Source organism: Microcaecilia unicolor, chromosome 3 (genome assembly GCF_901765095.1).
Source record: "Microcaecilia unicolor chromosome 3, aMicUni1.1, whole genome shotgun sequence".
Lineage (NCBI taxonomy): Eukaryota > Metazoa > Chordata > Amphibia > Gymnophiona > Siphonopidae > Microcaecilia > Microcaecilia unicolor.
In genome coordinates, this window is record NC_044033.1 from 86,517,575 (window position 1) to 86,538,112 (window position 20,538).

Below are 20,538 nucleotides of genomic sequence, written 5' to 3' on the forward strand. Positions count from 1 at the left end.
GGAAATGACTTCACTGGAATATCCCTTGTCTCTCAATTGCGCCCTCTCAATAGCCATGCCGTAAGGCCAAAGAAGCAGGCGTCCTCCATGGTCACCGGGCCCTGTGACAACAGGTTCTGTACCAGAGGTAACGGCAGGGGATCCTCTACCAGCATCCGCCAGAAGCCCGCATACCACGGCCTCCTGGGCCAATCCGGGGCAATGAGAACCACCTCTCCTTGGTGGAGCCGAATCTGCAGGAGTACTCGCCCTATCAAGGGCCACAGAGGGAACACATACAGGAGGCCCTGAGGCCAGGCTTGAGCCAAGGCATCCAACCCTGCCGAGCGAGGATCTCTCCATCTGCTGTAGAAGCACAGGACTTTGAAATTTGTGCTTGACGCCATAAGATCCATTACGAGCTTTCCCCATTTGGCACATATCTGCAGGAATACTTCATCTGCAAGTTCCCATTCCGCTGGGTCGATTTGATTCCTGCTCAGATAATCGGCTTGCACGTTGCTCTGACCTGCAATATGAGCTGCTGACAGAAACTGCAGATGAAGCTTGGCCCAGTGGCAAATCTGCGCGGCCTGCGCTGCTAGTGCTATGCACTGAGTGCCTGCTTGGCGATTTATGTAGGCCACTGCTGTCATGTTGTCCGACAGAACTCTGACAGCCAATCCTTTCAGAGTCAATTGAAAGGCCAGAAGCGCCTGGAAAATCGCTTTCAACTCCAAGCGATTGATGGACCACTCCGACTCCTCAGGTGTCCAAAGACGCTGGGCATGCCTTCCCCGGCAATGTGCACCCCAGCCCTTCAGGCTGGCATCTGTTACCACCAGGCACCAATTGGGGAGCGTTAGCAGCATTCCTCGCCGCAGCATGCTGTCTGAGAGCCACCAATCCATACTGAGCCGGGCCACAGGGAGCCACGTGAGTCTGCATTGATAATCCTGAGATATTGGAGACCACCGTTGAAGCAGGGAGCACTGCAGAGGTCTCAGGTGCGTTCTCGCCCAAGGCACCACTTCCAAAATGGCCGTCATCGACCCCAACAACCAGACAATGTCCCAAGCTCACGGGCGAGGCATCCTCAGGAGCAGACGGACCTGGTTCTGAAGCTTGCACCGCCTTTGCTCGGGTAGGAAGACCATCCCCGTGGCTGTGTCAAACCGGACCGCCAAATATTCTAGAGATTGAGAGGGGGTCAGGTGACTTTTGGCTATATTGATGACCCAGCCCAGAGATTGCAGTACTGAGACCACTCTAGCTGTAACCAGATGACTCTTTTCTGCAGAGTCTGCTCTGATGAGCCAGTCGTCTAGGTACGGGTGAACCCGGATACCCCCCTCGCCTGAGAAAAGCAGCTACTACCACTATTACCTTGGAAAAGGTTCAGGGAGCTGTGGCGAGGCACGAAACTGGAAATGTTTTCCCATCACCGCAAAACGCAGAAACCTCTGGTGCGGGGGCCAAATTGGTATGTGCAAGTAAGCTTCTTTCAGGTTCAGAGACGTTAGAAACTCTCCTGGCTGTACCGCCGGGTTTCCATGTGAAAATGCCGCACTCTCAGAGACTTGTTGACTTGTTTTGTCTAGGATAGGCCGAAATGACCCTCCTTTTCGCGGCACCACGAAGTAAATGGAGTAACGGCCAGAGCCGCATTCGGCGGGAGGCACGGGGGAAACCACCCCAATGTGAATCAAGCCTTGCAAGGTCTCCTCTACTGCCGCCCGTTTGGCGGCAGAACCGCATCGGGACTCCACAAACACGTCTCCTATCGGGGCATTGAATTCTATTCTGTAGCCTTCTCTGATCAGGTCCAAGACCCACTGATCTGAGGTAATCTTGGCCCACTCGAGAAAGAGGAAAAGTTGTCCTATCACAGGAATCGAGGAGGGGGCCGGCGCACCATCATTGAGAGGGTCACCCTTGAACTCCAGGTCTTGAGCCTGCTGCTGCGGAACGTTTGTCCGAGCGAAAGGAGTTCCTCTGCTGAAAATGGGCACGCGAAGTGAACTCAGCAGAATGCCCCGGGCAGTACCTTCTAGCTTCACGGAAGCGAGGTCTGTAAGAGGAGGGAACCGCCTGACCCTTGGAAGAAGGCCGCGGCCTATCCTCGGGTAAGCGCTGGGGTTTGGCATCCCCCAGGCCTTTCACAATTTTCTCCAACTCCTCACCAAACAGGAGAAGGCCTTGAAAGGGCAACTTCACCAACCTTTACTTAGAGGCTATGTCAGCTGCCCAATGCCGTAGCCACAGAAGATGGCGAGCTGCCACCGCTACAGCCATCTGTTTAGCCGAAGCTCTGACCAGATCATAAAGGGCATCAGCCAAAAACGACAAGGCCGACTCCATCCGCGGTGCCACCTCGGTAAGGGGCTCCGCTCCATCTCCGGGCTGTTCCACTGCCTGTTGTAACCAAGCGAGGCAGGCTCGGGCAGCGTAGCAGCTGCATGCAGACACCCGTAAGGATAGGCCGGAAATTTCAAAGGACCGTTTCATAGCTGCATCCAGGCGACGGTCCTGCATGTCCTTCAGGGCAACTCCTCCTTCCACAGGGAGGGTAGTTTTTTCTGTCACAGCAATGATTAGGGCATCCACTTTAGGAACTGCTAGGCGCGCCAATTGCTCCTCACTTAAAGGGTATAATTGCCCCACAGCCCTAGTGACTTTCAAAAGCCCCTTGGGGTCAGCCCATTGAGCCGTGATAAGCTCTTGGATGGAGTCATGCAAAGAAAAGGCTCGAGCAGGCTTTTTAGTACTTGCCATCCTCGGATTAACGGAGGAGGTCTCAGTACTCCCAGGGTCTTCTATAGAGAGGACCTGCAAGGCATCAGTAATAAGCGCTGGCAGCTCATCGCAGTGGAAAATCCTCACCGCGGAAGGATCATCAGGATCCGGTAGCAATCCTGCACCATCTTCTGGCTCTCCAGACCACGAAGGCCTGCCAGACCCCTCAGAGTCCTCACATCCCGACCACGGGGGGGGGGGGGGGGGGGGGGGGGGGGGGGGGGGAAGGGGGTGCGCCACTCTCTGAAGGGGAATCCACCCTTCTGCGCTTGTCTTGCGGCCATCTGTCAGGGGAAAACGCACCTGACGGTAATCCAAGGCCAGACTCCACTAGAGGGGATACAGAAAGCAGGGCCGCAGAGGGCCCCTGTGGAAGAGCTCTTTTTAACATGTATGCATTATCTCTCTATATAAAAAGCAACACCAACGTTCTATGAAGCCTCCAGCCGGAAGTGTGAAGGGGGCGAGATATCCGGTTTCCCTATGAGTGTCTGCCCGCCCTCTCTGTAACACAGTCAGTGAAGGAAAACAGCAGAGCACGAAATCAAATCGCTGGCTCTGTAACAGTGAAGGACTCAGAGGGGGGAGGGGAGAGAGGCCAGAGGGCAGGGACACACACACTCCCACATGCACACAGAAGAAAACATTGCTAGCCCCCGTTTCATTTGCATCAGAAACGGGGCTTTTTTACTAGTGCAGCAATAAAACAAATTCAGGAGAAAATGGCTCACCCTGGCCTCCCGGTTCCAGTCCGGGGGAAACAGCTCTTTTATTAGCCTCTACATGAGGCGCCCCTCCAGGCTCAAACCACTCCGCCTCAGCAGGGGTCGCGCCATGCTGTTCCAAAATGGCGCCCGCTGCCAGCTCCACAAAGCGGGAAGGAACATCGCTCGCCATGCTCGGGCCGGCTCTACCATCTGAAAAGCACGCCTTACAGAGCCCCGCTGCAGATTTGCGCTTGCCACAAACGGACAGCGCTTTACTTTCTCAGCAGCCATCGCCGAAAGCAGCGGAAATTCAAAATGGCGGATTCGCGCCAAAATCGTCCCAAACGCGGGCCCTCCCCGGAGGAGCTACAAAATGCTCTTACCTCACCAGACTGAGTCTCCAAGCTGCGGTCACTCTGCACAATCAGAAGAAAACCTCTTTTCTGGGATCGCAGCGCCAAAGCACAACTTTTTTTTTTCTTTTTAACGCTGTGAGGAAAGTTTGAGGCAACAGCGAAAGAGCCAAATTTCCAACTCCGGAGGATCAGTAGCGTGGGAAAGGCAGGGAAAGGGCGAACCTATGCTCCTGCATCCACAGCATGGGCAAAGACAGGGACAGGGTTTGCCTATTTGTCTACTTGCACATCGGGGCCCGGGTAAGGCAGGGAAAGGGCTAACCTATTTGCCTTTAAAGTGGGCACCATCAGCCACAACACCCCTGCTACAACTGGCAAAAGCACAGGAGCCACCCCAGGCAGATTTTCTGAAGGAGCTTGAACAAGCTGCAACCACCCTGCTGGGGAGATAGAGAATACTGAAGAGGCAGATGGAGCTAGCTGGCCAAGAGGCACTATGGTTTTTCAGTGCTCTCTATCTCCCCCTGCTGGTTGATGGACACAACCCACTCGTAATGGATTCATCTGCTTGATGACAAGCAACAAAGTTATTCAACACCTATATCACCAGTGTGAAAAAGTACCTAGACCTGTAGTTAATCAACCAACTGACCAAATTTAGATTCAGCTGACTGAATACAACTAGGCTTAACTGCAGCCGTCCCTGTTGAATCTAAACCTCACTATATATTGACCACGAGAGTGAAGTAATCACCACAAAGTTTCAACAAGAATATTATGCCATAATCAAAGGACATTCCAGAAGTATGAGAAAAAAATTGTTGAAATATATTAGTCTGGAAAGGGTAACAAAGGTATTTCTAAAGCTCTGGAACTCCACTGAACCACATTGAGAGCCATTATCTCCAATGGAGAAGACTTGGAACAGTAGTCAATCTTCCCACAAGTGGCTGGCCTGCCAAAATTACTCCAAGTGCATAGCAATAGCTCATCTGGGAAGTCACAAAGCATACCAGATCATCACCCAAAAACTGCAGGCCTCTCTAGCCTCAGCTAAGATCACGGTTGAGGATATCACAAGAAGAAGAGAGACTGGGTAAAACTAGAATTCATGGGGAATAGCAAGGTGGAAACCACTGCTATCAAAAAGCATCATCAATGGTCATCTCACATTTGCAAAAACACACCTAAATAATTCCCAATTCTTTTAGGATAACTGTTCTATGGCCAGACAAGTCAAAAGTGAACTCTTCAGCTAACATAGGTTTCAATATGTCTGGAATAAAGCAAATACAGCATTCTACAGAAGGACATCATTATCACCAGTCAAACATGGTGGTGGTAGTATGGTGGTGTGGAGATGCTTTGCTATCTCAGGACCTGGAAAACTTGCCATTATTGAAGGATCCATTAATTCTTCACTCTTACAGAATATTCTTAAGAAGAATGCCTTGTTATCTTTCCATGAGCTGAAGCATAATAGGTTATGCAGCAAGCCAATAATCCAAAACACAAGTCTATGACTGAATGGCTGAAGAAAAATAAGTTTTGGGCTGATCTAGTCAAAGTCCTGACAGGAACCCAATAGAGATGCTGTGGTAGGACCCGATAAAAGCAGTTCATGCATGAAAACCTAAGAATGTGTCTTAATTAAAGCAGTTCTGCAAAGAAGAGTAGGCTAAAATTCCTCAACAACAATGTGAAAGACTTATCAAATTATAGGAAGTACTTGGTTCCACCAGCTATTGAGTTTAGGGGGCAGTTACTTTTTCACATGGGTGATAAGGGTGTTGGATACGGGGGTTAATTACATAAATGAGGTAATAGTTTAAAAACCATGTTATATGTTTACTCAGGTTCACTTTGTCTAATATTTACATTTTGTTTAAAGATCAGAAACCACTCGGTGTGAAATACATGCAATACAGGAAACCAAAAGGTTTTTCACATCACTGTATTTTTTCTGATATGGTTGGGAAATCTACTTAGGGGTCCTTTTACTAAACCATAGTAAAATAAGAACTTACCACAGCTTAACACAGAACTTTACTGCTACTGGGAGTGTTCCCACTATTTTCCATCACAAGTCATGCGTCAATATTCACATTTACGTACGGTACCTGCACCCAATTAACATGGAAGCACTTAGTGCATCCTGAGTGGTCCCATGTTAACTCCACATTAGTGTGTGGTAAGTGTAGCATGTTACTCTCCATGCCCCGACATAAAAAATACTTAGCACGTGGTTTACCATATGATAACTGTAAATTATTACAAAGTCCCTTAACGTGGCTCTGCGCTAGCAGTTACCACACAGTAAAACATGCATTAAGTGCATAATTCACTTAAGTAAAAAGCTCTCTTAATTTTCCGGAGTTTAGTTCCATGCAATATTTCCTCCCATAAGACCATACTGCAGCACTATTTCTGAACTTGCTCCAAGGGACATGTGCACTCTGTGAACCAGCAGCGTAAGACATTGCTGGCAATCTGAAGTGACTTAACTTCTAAGATCTGATCAGATGAGAATCTAAAGTGGCACTGCTCCATATAAAGTAATGTTACATTTCTTCTGATCTTATAATAAAATGGCAAGATGAACTGATTCATAATGTACACGCTCCATAGTGATATAATGATAGCAGGCTAATTCTAACTATTATATTACTAATTATGCCAGAACCAAAGCAAAAGTGCCAATGTACTATGTCATCTCCATTCCTTCCAAAGATAAAGGTTTTATTTCTGACACATCAAGCTGATACATTTTATCCCTAAGTAAAAGTCTCCAAAACTAGATTATTCTACCAATTTTTGTCACCATGGAATTACTAGACGTAATTAATGCAGGACACTACTAGGAGACATTAGGAATTCAGAAATGGAGCAGCATTTAGAGGAAATGGTGTGTCAAGCAGGGTGGGGAGGGGGACACTAGTGGCAAGCGGTTGATGGTTGATTCCAAGTGAGAATCGATAAAGAGGTATTAGATAATATTAGATGTGCAACGGTTTTGGGAACATTTCTTATGCTTCGAATTATGTTACTATGACGCTCATTTTCAAAGCACATAGACTTACAAAGTTACATAGAGGCATAGTTTCAAAGAACTTAGACTTACAAAATTCTATAGGTTACTATGGAACTTTGTAAGTCTAAGTGCTTTAAAAATATGCCTCTTTGCCAGATCTCATTTTTAAAAAATTCTAGGTAGTATTTTCAATGATTATACGTTACTTTAATTTTCTTTTATGTTTCTTGGAAATGGGAAAATTAGGTTCTTACCATGGTAATTTTCTTTCCTTTAGTCATAGCAGATGAAGCCATTACGTATGGATTGTGTCCATCAACCAGCAGGGGGAGATAGAGAGCACTCAACTTTTCACAGTGCCTCATGGCCAGCTAGCTCCACTGCCTCTTCAGTATTTGAAGCTTCCAAAGCAGTATGGCAAACTGCAAAGGGAATAACATGAACTTTCCTCACAGCGAACAATGGCCCCTTAACAAGGGCATAAACTCAAAAAAGGAGGGAATGAACTCATCCTCCTGGAGGGAATAAACTCATCCTCCTGGAGGGAATAAACTCGTCCTCCACTTTGTATAAACGGAGGGAATAATTGCATCCTCCTGGAGGGAATAAACTCATCCTCCCAAAACATGAACTAGAGGGAATGAACTCATCCTCCTATAACTGTAACAAGAATCCTGAAGACTGTTTTCCGACTCCCCAAGGAAGGAATATAACTTCAGGAAACAAGAACAGCACCTAAATCAGAATCACTGCAATACAGACAATCATACAGGGAGGGCTCATGGCTTCATCTGCTATGACTAAAGGAAAGAAAATTATCATGGTAAGAACCTAATTTTCCCTTCCTTGTCATCAAGCAGATGAAGCCATTACGTATGGGATGTAACAAAGCAATCCCTAAATAGGGTGGGAACAAGCCACACCACGCGCTAGCACCTGTGCTCCAAAACGCGCATCCCTCCTGGCAGCCACATCCAGCCTGTAATGTCGGGCGAAAGAGAGCTTAAAAGCCCATGTTGCAGCACTGCAAATCTCATGAAGAGATAGTGCTCCAGTTTCCGCCCAGGAAGAGGAAATCGCTCTTGTGGAATGTGCCTTAAAGGCTTCAGGCAGAGCCCGGCCAGACAGCAGATATGCTGAAAAGATAGCTTCTTTGAGCCAACGGGCAATAGTGGCTTTAGACGCTGGAGACCCTCTGCGAGGACCTGCAAACAGCACAAAAAGATGATCAGAGGTCCTGAAAGAATTTGTAATTCGCAGATACTGCAACAGAGTCCTGCGCACATCCAAAAGGCGCAACTGCCCAAATGAATCTGGAAACTCCTCCTCAACAAAGGAGGGAAGAAAAACAGGGTGGTTTAGGTGAAACGCTGAAACCACCTTAGGCATAAAGGAAGGCACGGTCCGAACCGTGACCCCTGACTGAGAATTGCAGAAAAGGGTCTCTACAGGACAGCGCCTGGAGCTCTGACAACAGTCTCGCCGAGGTAATGGCCACTAAAAAGATGGCCTTCAGTGTCAAATCTTTCTCTGAAGCACGCCGAAGCGGTTCAGAGGGAGCCCCCTGAAGGGCCTTCAATACTAACAAATATAATCCAACCGGACAAAAAGCAGTGTGCTAGAGCAAAACAGAGTAACCTAATACCAAAAAAATTGACTCTAGCAAAGAAGTTAATCACTGTTTGTTTGAAAAAAAATGGAGAAAAGCCCTCAGAAACCGTAGGCAAATCGCCTGAAGGTTTTGAGTGTGGTTAAAGATAATCTTGCAACGACTTATAACACACACTACTAACCCCAGGTTCCAAGCTGGACAAGGTGCCCGCACGGGAGGATGGAGCCGAAGCACCCCTCTAAGAAACCGTGCCACATCTGGATGAGCAGCTAAGGACACGCCTTCAACCTTGCCACGCAGGGAGGCCAATGCTGCCACTTGCACCCGCAGGGAATTATAGGCCAAGCCTTTGTGTACACCATCCTGCAAAAAATCCAGAATCGGCAAGCCAGGAGCCCGCAACGGAAAAAGCGCTCTTCAAACACACCAGACTTCAAACTGGCGCCAAATCCTGGCATAAGCCACGGAAGTGGAGCGCTTACGGGCCTGCAGGAGAGTGGAAATTACCTTATTTGAGTAGCCTTTATCTCTCAATTGCGCCCTCTCAATCGCCATGCCATAAGACCAAAGCAGCAGGCGTCCTCCATGGCCACCGGACCCTGTGACAACAGGTGCGGAACCAGAGGTAACGGAAAAGGAGCCTCCAACAGCATCTGTCGGAGGTCCGCATACCAAGGCCTCCTGGGCCAATCCGGGGCGATGAGCACCACTTCTCCTGGATGCAGCCGAATCCGGAGCACTCACTCTATCAAGGGCCACGGAGGGAAGACATACAACAAGCCCAGGGGCCAGGGTTGAGCCAAGGCATCCAACCCGGCAGAGCGAGGATCCCTCCGTCTGCTGAAGAAGCACGGGACTTTGGCATTGGAACTGGTCCCCATAAGATCCATCACTGGCTTGCCCCATTTGGCACATATCTGCAGGAATACATCATCTGCTAGTTCCCACTCCGCTGGATCGATCTGATGCCTGCTTAGATAGTCGGCTTGCACGTTGCTCTGACCTGCAATGTGAGCTGCTGACAGGGACTGTAGATGCAGCTCGGCCCAGTGGCAAATTTGTTCGGCCCGCGCGGCTAGAGCTCTGCACTGAGTGCCGCCTTGTCGATTTATGTAGGCCACTGCTGTCGTGTTGTCCGACATCACTCAGACAGCCAATCTTTCCAGGGTCACTTGAAAGGCCAGAAGAGCCAGAAACACCGCTTTCAACTCCAGGCGGTTGATAGACCACTCCAACTCGTCGGGCGTCCACAGACCCTGGGCATGCTTCCCCTGGCAATTTGCACCCCAGCCCTTCAGGCTGGCATCTGTCACCACTAGGCACCAATAGGGGAGCGCCAGCGGCATTCCCCGCCGCAACACACTGTCCCAGAGCCACCACTCCATACTGAGGCGGGCCGCAGGGAGCCAAGAAAGTCTGCACTGATAATCCTGAGATACTGGAGACCATCGTTGAAGTAGAGAATACAGTAGAGCTCTCAGGTGCACTCTCACCCATGGCACCACTTCCAAGGTGGCCGTCATCGATCCCAACAGCTGCACAATGTCCCAAGCTCGCGGGCGGGGCATCCTCAGGAGCAGACAGACCTGATTCTGAAGCTTGCACCGCCTTTTGCTCGGGAAGAAACACATAGCCCGAGGCTGTGTCGAACCTGGCCCCCAAATATTCTAGAGATTGCGAGGGGGGGTCAGGTAACTTTTGGCCATATTGATGACCCAGCCCAGAGATTGAAGGACTGAAACCACTCTGGCTGTAGCTAGATGACTCTCTTTTTCTGAGTCTGCTCTGATGAGCCAGTCGTCTAGGTACGGGTGAACCCGGATACCCTCTCGCCTGAGAAAGGCAGCTACTACCACCATTACCTTGGAGAAGGTTCGGGGAGCTGTGGCGAGGCCAAAAGGCAAGGCCCGAAACTGGAAATGTTTTCCCAACACCGCAAACCGCAGAAACGTCTGGTGCGGGGGCCAAATTGGTATGTGCAAGTAAGCTTCTTTCAGGTCCAGAGACGTGAGAAACTCTCCTGGCTGTACCGCCGCAATGATGGAGCGCAGGGTTTCCATGTGAAAATGCCACACTCTTAAGGACTTGTTTAGCTCTTTTAAGTCCAGGATCGGGCGAAAAGACCCGCCTTTTCGTGGCACCACAAAGTAAATGGAGTAGCGGCCTAAACCTTGTTCGGCGGCAGGCACCGAGGTCACAACCCCAATCTGGCACAGACTGTGCAAAGTCTCCTCTACCGCCGCCCGTTTGGCAGCAGAACCGCATCGGGACTCCACAAACACGTCTCTCACTGGGGCATCGAATTCTATTCGGTATCCGTCTCTGATCAGGTCCAAGACCCACTGATCTGCCGAGATTTTGGCCCACTCCTCGAAAAAGAGGGAAAGTCTTCCTCCGATGACAGGAAACGAGGAGGGGGCCGGCGCACCATCATTGAGAGGGTCGTCCCTGAACTCCAGGCCTTGAACCGGCAGCTGCGGAACGTTTGTCCGAGCGAAAGGAGTTTCTCTGCTGAAAGCGGGCACGCGAAGTGAACCCAGCAGCACGCCCTGGGCGGTACCTTCTAGGTTCACGAAAGCGAGGTCTGTAAGAGGAGCGGACCGCCTGACCCTTAGAGGAAGGCTTCGGCCTATCTTCGGGCAAGCGCTGAGGTTTGGAATCCCCAGGCCTTTAACAATGTTTTTCAGCTCCTCACCAAACAGGAGAAGGCCTTGAAAGGGCAACTTCATCAACCTTTGCTTAGAGGCCATGTCCACCGCCCAATGTCGTAGCCAAAGAGTGCGGCAAGCCGCCACTGCTACAGCCACCTGTTTAGCCGAAGCTCTGACCATATCATAAAGGGCGTCAGCCAAAAAGGACAAGGCCGACTCCATCCGTGGAGCCATTACAGATAAGGTCTCCGCTCCATCACCGGGCTGTTCCACTGCCTGCTGTAACCAAGCCATAACAACTGTATGCAGACGCCCGAACAGTGAGACCTGCCAAATCAAAGGACCGCTTCAGAGCGGAATCAAGCCTGCGGTCTTGAATATCCTTCAGGGCAACACCTCCTTCAACAGGGAGGGTAGTTCTCTTTGTCACAGCCGTGACCAGGGCATCCACTTTAGGCATTGCAAAGCGAGCCAAATGTTCCTCACAAAGAGGGTATAATTGCCCCATAGCCCTGGCAACCTTCAAAGGTCCCTCGGGGTCAGCCCATTGAGCCGAAATAAGCTCTTGGATGGAGTCATGCAAAGGAAAGGCTCGAGCAGGCTTTCTGGTACTAGCAATCCTTGGATTAACCGAGGAGGCTGTGCCACTCCTAGGATCTTCAATCGAGAGGGCTTGTAAGGCATCTGAAATAAGCGTTGGCAGCTCCTCGCGGTGGAAAATCCTCACCTCAGACGGATCATCAAGCTCCTGTGGCAATTCTGCACCTGACTCTGGCTCCTCAGCCCAAGAAGTTCTGCCAGACCCCTCAGAATCCTCATAGCCCGACCACGGGGGGGGGGGGGGGGGGGAAGGGGGGTGCGCCACACTCAGAAGGGGAATTAGCCCTTCTGCGTTTATCAGGAGGATAAGAAACAGGCAAAGCCAACTCCAAAAGGCCAAGATCCACCGGGGGGGGGGGGGGGGGGGGGGGGGGCAGGCAGAGGGTCTGAAGATCCCTGTGTAAAGAGCTCTTTTACTACTACTACTATTATTATTAAGCATGTACGCCCTATGTAGCATTAAAACAAAATCAGGGGAGAAAACCGCTCCCTGACCGCCCAGATCCTGCCCAGGGCTATCAGCTCTATTATTAGCCTCACTCAGAGGACCCCCCCCCCGAATTCAGGGCTCTCCGTCGCAATTGAGGCCGCGCCATGTGGAAAATCCAAAATGGCGTCCGCTGCCAGCTCAGAGCGCAAAAGATCGCCGCTCGCCATGCTCGGGCCGGCTCTACCATCTGTACAGCACGAATTACAGTGCCCCACTGCTGATTTGCGCTTGCCACATTTAGAACAGCGCTTTACAGTCTCCGCAGCCATCGCCGAAAACGGCGGTAAAACTCAAAAAATGGCGGTTCGCGCCCACCCCGGAGGAGTCAGAAAACACTCTTACCTCACTATACCGAGTTTCACAGCTCCGGTCCTGCAGAAGAATCTCAAGAAAAAAACCTCTTTTCCAAGATCGCTGCGCTAAAGTGCGACGCGACTTTAATTTTTTTTTTTTTTTAAACGCTGTGAGGAAAGCAGAGGCAAAAGAGGTAAATAAAAACACTCTGGAGGCTCAGATAAGTGGGAAAGGCAGGGAAGGGCGAACCAATGTGCCTGCATCCACTGAGTGGGAAAGGACAGGGAAAAGCAAGCTAATATGTCCACAGCCATGGGGCATGGGTAAGGCGGGGGCATGGGTAAGGCAGGGAAAGGGCTGACCTATGTGCCTTCAAAGTGAAGCTGCTATAGCCTCTAACACCCCAGCTAACAACTGGCAAGCCAGGAGCCACCCTTAGGCAGATTTTTGATGGAGCTCGAAGAAGCTGCAGCCACCCTGCTTGCGGAGATAGAGAATACTGAAGAGGCAATGGAGCTAGCTGGCCATGAGGCACTGTGAAAAGTTGAGTGCTCTCTATCTCCCCCTGCTGGTTGATGGACACAACCCATACGTAATGGCTTCATCTGCTTGATGACAAGGAAATTACAGTTTATTTGAAACTTGAAACACTACTCTTTGGTCAAAGAAGTTTACAAATAAAATCTTAACAACTGAAAGATAGAAAATTAAAATACAATTGTATAAAAAAATTAATAAAATAAGAAAAATCAGCATACTCCGAAGACTCATAATTCTGATAATTTAAGCACACTAAGGGCTTCTTTTACAAAGCAGCGCTACCGATTACTGGTGCGCTAAATGCGAAGAAACACATTTAATTCCCATGAGTTTCTTCACATTCAGGGGGTATTTTACAAAGGTGCGGTAGTGTAGGAATATATGGGCGTTTAGTACACGCTTATTTTTAGCACATGCTAAAAACGTTAGCACACCTTTGTAAAAGACCCACTCAGTGCACACTAATCATAGCACCACTTTAAAAAGGAGCCCTAAGGCTGCTATTCTCAATTCCATCTTGTCATCCACTAATTTTTCGGTTCCTCTTAATTGTTCAATAAAGTTATAGAACTTAAGAAGCAAATTAGTGTTATATATTAAGCTATAAGCCGCTCTGAATGGGATTTTTGTTGTTTTTTTTGTTTGTTTTTTTTTGAGTGGGCAGTATGGAGAAATCCGATCTTACCTGCTAACTTTCTTTCCTTCAGTCCCACCAGACCAGTCTGCCTTATGTGCTTTGAGATTCATTTTTTATATTCTATAAGTTTTATTGTTAAATCAGAAAAAATAAAAAAAAAAGAGAGAAATGCAGCAGCAGCCCAGTGGCTAGGGCACCAAGCTTATAACCAGGGAAGCCAGAATTCAAATCCCACTTCTGCCAATGACACTCCTTCTGACCTTGGGCCAGACAATTAACCCTCTACCACTTCAAGTACATTGTAAGCCCTCTTGGGCAATTTTATCCAAATTTATAATTCACCTTGAGAATGAATTTGCAAGGCACATAATTTAAAACCCATATCTTTTTCAGCACAAAAAAATATTCTATGAAATTTAAATTTTTTTTAACTATATCAGATTGAGATATTAGTAATAAAATTAATGTACAGAAATAAAATGTTAAGAAACATAACTATATATGCTTATATATACACACACATCTATATCTTTCTCTGTATCTCTGTATATCATAGGTAGCTAAGACTCTACTAACTTCACTCATGTAGATGGTAATATTGTACAGTAACCATTTAAGCAAATAGCAAACAAGGAAAAAGCAAAGCTGGGCCTTCAAGACTGAGACAACAGGAGTCCTTTATTAAAATCAGACCCTTTATAAAGGACTCCTGTTGTCTCAGTCTTAAAGGCCCAGCTGTGCTTTTTCCTTGGAAGGTAATATTGTAACAGGTCACCTATATTATAAAGACACATAGTTGTCTGTGTCAGGGGCAAAGTGGCAGAAATGGACACAGATGCCTGCTCGAGAGTAGGCATAAAGTAGTATACACATACATAAACAAGATACATATAAATTGTGACTGCTTGTGCTGCACCTCAACTTCCCCCTACCACCCCCCCTGCCAACACACAGGCTGCATAAAAACTAACCCCTTTCTGCCACCACACATACTTTTACATGGGTATCCCCTGGAGTAATTTTATGAAAACCCTTTAAACATGAAAAATCCTTTATAAAATTATTCCTTTCTTTACAAGCTTTAAGGAGCTAACACCTCTTTCAGTTTTCACCTAAGTAAGGGGTATTAGCTCACAAAAGCTAGTCAAGAAATGCATTAAGGGCTCCTTTACCAAGCTGTGGGAAAAAGGGCCCTTTTTACCGCAGCCAGTAAAAAGTTCCAAAAACAAAATGGTCATGCGGTAAGAAAACTCATGCCGTATGGTCATGTGGAGGGACATGCTTAGGTGGAAATAAGCGCTCCCATGGTACCCAGGCAGAATGCGGCAATGCCCAATTACCTCTGCACTAACCATTTCCAGGGGCTTGCTTTTTTGAAGTAGGCTGTGAAAACCGTAAGGTTGCTTACAGTTATTCTACATGCCGTTTTACATTGTTTAATTTCTACTTTTTCAAATTTGTATTTTGTATTTCTTATCTTTTCATTACTTTTCAGTCTTTAATTTTTGGGGGCTGCATTTTGATTAAAATTTGTAATCGTGATTAATGGTATGTTATTAATTTATCCCACTGCAGCTCCTTGTGATTCTGGGCAATGGAGTGTTAAGTGACTTGTCCAGAGTCCCAAGGAGCTGCAGTGGGAAATAAACATACCTTTAATCATGCAATTAATCACCATTTTAATTGAAATGCAGCCCTATTATTTACATTATAAAACTGAGACACACATATCAACTAATTTGAAATTCACCCTTTAAAGTGGAGAAATAACTGCTAAGAAAACTCTTTTTTGCTGTTATTTGGGTATGGCAGTGCTAAAATTAATACTTCTCTGGAAGTAACATGCCAAATAAGAGCTGTGTGAAGTCTACAAGAGAGCTAAAGGACAACTGGAGGCATACCCTGCTAAAGAAAGCTACACATGAAAATAACTTTTATTAATTTTGTCTTCTCTTAAGGCTATAGTCTCTAAGACTTCAGTTAGCAGGTGCTTTTCAACTGTCAACGTTGGATAGATTACCTTGAAAATATGGTTTTTCACATAACTACGATTGCGTCAATAACACAACTTTACCTGAAATGTAGGTGCCGAGTCTTGAATACATCCAATGTTTTCTGTTTCAGGGGCAGCTGATAAAGCAGCCATGCCAGCACCACTGGCCTGTTCACCTTCACTTGCAACCACTCCATCTATCTGATGTGAATGCCAGACCTCTCTCTCATGAGAACTATCGTCAGTCTGCTCATCCTGGAAAGCAGCCCAAGGTAAGGTTTCTTTCTGGTCATCCTCAAAAGCATTCCATTCTGCACCCTGGTTACAACTAGCCACACTGAAGTCAGCAAAATCCTCAGAATCCTGAAAACAACTGCACCCCTCCTGCTTTTCTGGCACAGAATCAAATTCTGTAAATCCATGATCATCTTCATTTACTGCATCACTGACACTTTTGCCCTCTGAATCAGAGTTAGCTCCAGGTGGTTCTGCATTGGAGTCCAATATTTGCTTACATTCAGACTGATGAAAGGCATTGCTTGTATTCCCAAAGTCACCAAACTCATCACCAGGCTCACTGAAAATAACGTTACTACATGGCCCGGAGATGTTTTTACTAACAGGCAAGTTAGTACTATCAACTGCACCAAAATCACCAAAGTCATCGTCATTGGAGCCACCAGAAGATGCAAACCCACTCCTGACACCATTGCTCATTATGACCCCAAAATTATCCAGTCCATTTTTATCTGCAGCTTCTTTGTTAGTGACTTGGATTTTTCTGAGACCAACATCATCTACTGCTGTTTTAGAACTATCAGGGGTCTTAAAAGAATCAGGTTCTTGATCAGTTTGCCTCAATGTGGTTTCCACTGTGTAGTGTTCTTTACATTTAGTGCTTTGAGCTGCCTTTAATGATCTCCAAGTTGGGGAATGCATAGTAGACCTGACATAAACATGCTCATGATTAGCCACTCCTTCATTGCCTTCTGAAGTCCAACTGCAGTCATCTACTACTCCAACCTGGTCTTCATCTGGCACTTGCTTCAAAGAACTTAGCAAAGCAACTGTATTTAATATATTGTTATCCTGAGTACTCCTCAATTCTCCTTTATCTAAACCTTTTTGTGTTCTCTGTTCTGTCTCTGTCAACTGTATGTGATCTTTATTTGAAAATGTGGAAAAATCTGCAAAATCGTCCACAGGGCTAAGGGAGGAGTCCAAACTTAGCTCAGTGGTGTGTGTGCTGACAGTTTTTAATTCTTTTGAATCAGCAAAACTGTTTATATCTTCAGTTCCCTGGGGATTTACCATTTCTAATACTGTAAACCCATTTGTTAGAGTCTCTAGACAGGGGATCTTATCACCATTACACCTTCCTATTTCTTGATCCCGACTTATGTTTACATTCATTTTAACAACTTCTGGGGAAAATGTGTCTTGCTTGACAATATCTTCCTTCTGTTCCACTATTTGTACCCCTCCAGCCAATGAAGTTCTAGTTCGGATTTTTTCATTGCTGGTGTTGGTTTCTAAGAGGCTGGAATGTCCCCTAGTAGAATCAGGAATTTCTGCAAAATGATCTTTGTCTTTAACAGTGTTAGCAGCAGTAAAGTTTGTAAAACTCTCTACACTGTCTGAGTAATCATAAATTGGCATAAAATGGTTTGAAGGCAAAAATTCCTCCTTGGAGTTAGTATAACTAGGTGTGTCAAAATCAGTAAAGGCCACACCAGAAGAAGTGACTCCTGAGAATCCACCAAATTCATCATCGTCATCCTCTTCTGCTCCGTTGTCCAGTGGTGGTGGGGACGAAGAGTATATTCGGATATCAGGCTCCATTCTTTACAGCTTTTCCCAGAAGTAATACAAACCTAGAATAATATTAAAGAAAATAAAAAGATTATGCCTTTCCTCAGTACAATAATTACATAAAAATATCACACCAACTTGTGTAATAACACATGCTCCTTTTCTCACAGATTAAATGTTAACAATCCAAAAATTATTTACTTGTCCAATTTGCCTTGGTACCCAAATCAAATTCAAGAGCTGGTATAAGTCTCCTGCTTAGAGATGATACAGTTGTGTGCAAATGTTTAGACACTCCTGGTCAAACTATGTTTCATTGAATCCCTAAATAAAAGAGGGCAACATAACCTCTGCATGGTACAAAATTAAACAGGGCATCTGTTTGAAATTTTAAATACATAATTACTATCTGCTGATTAAAAAAAAAAATCAAAGTGGATGCTTGGAATGCCCTCCCGCGGGAGGTGGTGGAAATGAAAACGGTAATGGAATTCAAACATGCGTGGGATAAGCATAAAGGAATCCTGTGCCGAAGGAATGGATCCTCAGGAGCTTAGTCAAGATCGGGAGGCGGGGCTGGTGGTTGGGAGGCGGGGATAGTGCTGGGCAGACTTATACGGTCTGTGCCCTGAAGAGCACAGGTACAAATCAAAGTAGGGTATACACAAAAAGTAGCAAATATGAGTTATCTTGTTGGGCAGACTGTGAGATGCCCAACCGTGGGCAGACCGTGAGATGTGCTAAAGTGTTCTGCATTAGTTTACACTTGTGTGCGTGCTAACCACAAAGCAACTATTTTTATTTTTTTCAGGGGACATGTCAGGGGCAGATAGTGCGTGCTCCTGAACTAACTGGTTAGCACGCAGTTAACATGGACTAATAACCTCCCAAACCAAAAAGGATGAAAGCCACCAAAGCCACAAGTCCAAAGACAACAAATTCCTAGCATATTCAGTCAATGTTCCAAATTATTTATTCGTCAATGGTACAGACAAAAGCCAACACAAGCCGTGTTTTGGCAAAAGGAACCTTCCTCAGGGGTCCTCATAAAAAATGATAACAAACACAAATATATATATATATATATATATATATATATATATAAATTAGAATTTTATAAACCAAAGATATTTATAAATATGCTCACAAGTAAACAAAAAAAAGAGAGCTATATAAACCAAAGATGTGTGTGTGTGTGTGTGTGTGTGTAAAAAATAGTGAATGAGTGCTCATAAAATCCTATTTCATCATAGTGTATACTTAAAATACGAAAATAGTTAGTGAGAACATGAAAACTATCAATCACCAGTTATATTTGTGAAACAATACAAACATGGACCACATTATAAAACAATTGTAAAATTACTATCTATAAAACGATTATGTAATTAAAATATGAAACAAGTTACAGTAAAAATAAAGTATAATATAGAACAAGAAAAATATTTAGAAAAGGCTGATATGTACACAATGAGGAGCATAAGAAACAAATACTTATATGGAACCAATGTATCCAAAAACCTGTGTCGGGTCTTTGCAATAAAGGCTCTCTTTCTCCTGTTCCTGGAGGTCTGTTTGCGCTTTTTGGCTTGCTCTGTCTTTTTTTGTGTACTTTGAACCCTCTCTTTTTTACATCTTGTCATTTAGCGCATACTAATCATTAGAATGCACTAAATCCATTTGTGCACCATAGTAAAAAGGACCCCTAAATGAAATAAAATAATCCCTCTCAATCCCAATACTTAGTCCATATATGAGAAGATCCATAAAGAAAAGCACAGGAAAAACAAAAAGCAAAAATCTGCTTTTAAAAAGGGAAAAAAAAAACAATGAATGTACATAATGATTTAGATAATTATTACACAGCATTGAGTAGATATTACTGGGGGGGGGGGGGGCTACTAGAGATCGTACTAGCACTTAATTAGGAGCAACAAATGTGAACAAATAACATGGTTCAAAAAATACATATTTTCTATCATTATACTTGATGATACATTTACATTGGAATTTCAAATAGATGCATCTAGTTGTAACACAGAAGGGTGATATAACAAAAATGTCTCCTCCATTTCTGAGTTTTTTTGGAGAGCTCATGGAACATTAAGAACAAAAGAATAGCCATACTGGGTCAGACTGGTCCACGTAGCCCAGTATCATGCTTTCAACAGCAGCCAATCCAGGTCACAAGCACATGGCACAATCTCAAATAGCAACAACATTCTAATTTGGAAATTCATTCAAAAAAGGCACCTAATGGTGCCTAAAGAACACACAAAGTAACCAGTCCCAGTCTGTCACCAAAGCTAACTGAACTAATGAAGTTCCAGCTACTAAATTCTCATTACGGTTTATTGAGTTTAATATACTGATTTTTACAAAACAGCGTCAAAGCATTGTACAAAATTAAAACACAAAGAAAGTAAGAAAGGAACTGCAATGCAATACAGGTAAGTGGATAATGTGAGGAGGAGTGTATCTGATGTTTCCAACATAGTGGATATATTTAAAATATCTGTTACTTGACCTACTTATCATCAAGTTGCTTCTTGGCAATAGGATGATATTAAACTTTTGTTATAGGTGGGAAAGGTTTTTGAGCAACTTTAAAAACATCCATGAGATTTCTGTTAAACATGTCATCAGGAGCAACAGTTGGAGATTTAGGAAAGTTCAGTACTCTTAACGAGTGGCATAGCTATGGAGGACCTTGGGAGCCTGGACCCCCCAAAAATTGGATCAGAGACCCCTGGTTTGGCTGGCAGGTGTCCCCAACCCCCGCCAGCTGAAGCCTTTCTCCAGCGCTGTCCTCTGCGCATTGCCTGCCCTGCTTCCCCTCACATCACATGCAGTCACAGGATACTTCTTACCCCAAGTTCCTTCAGAAGACTGCAAATTAGCTCTATTGATGGAAGGCAAACTAGATTCTAGAACTAAATTCTTAGAGGGCACTAAAAAATTGGGATGTTCCTAAAGAGACCATTGTGCTATCTGTTCGTGAGATTTTGCACTCATACTTCTAAGAGATTAGAAACCAAGT

The 20,538-nt window shown here is 45.6% G+C and overlaps 1 protein-coding gene across 3 annotated transcripts in view; it reads right to left on the bottom strand.

Moving 5' to 3' along the window:
• Positions 1–20,538, bottom strand: part of AFTPH (aftiphilin) — a 133,339-nt gene that overhangs the window by 82,130 nt on the left and 30,671 nt on the right. For all 3 annotated transcript variants that reach the window (XM_030196142.1, XM_030196139.1, XM_030196141.1), the window contains exon 2: positions 15,768–17,560. In XM_030196142.1, coding sequence (XP_030052002.1) covers positions 15,768–17,528 — 1,761 coding nt within the window. In that variant the 5' untranslated portion in view covers positions 17,529–17,560. The remainder of the gene's footprint in view (positions 1–15,767; positions 17,561–20,538) is intronic.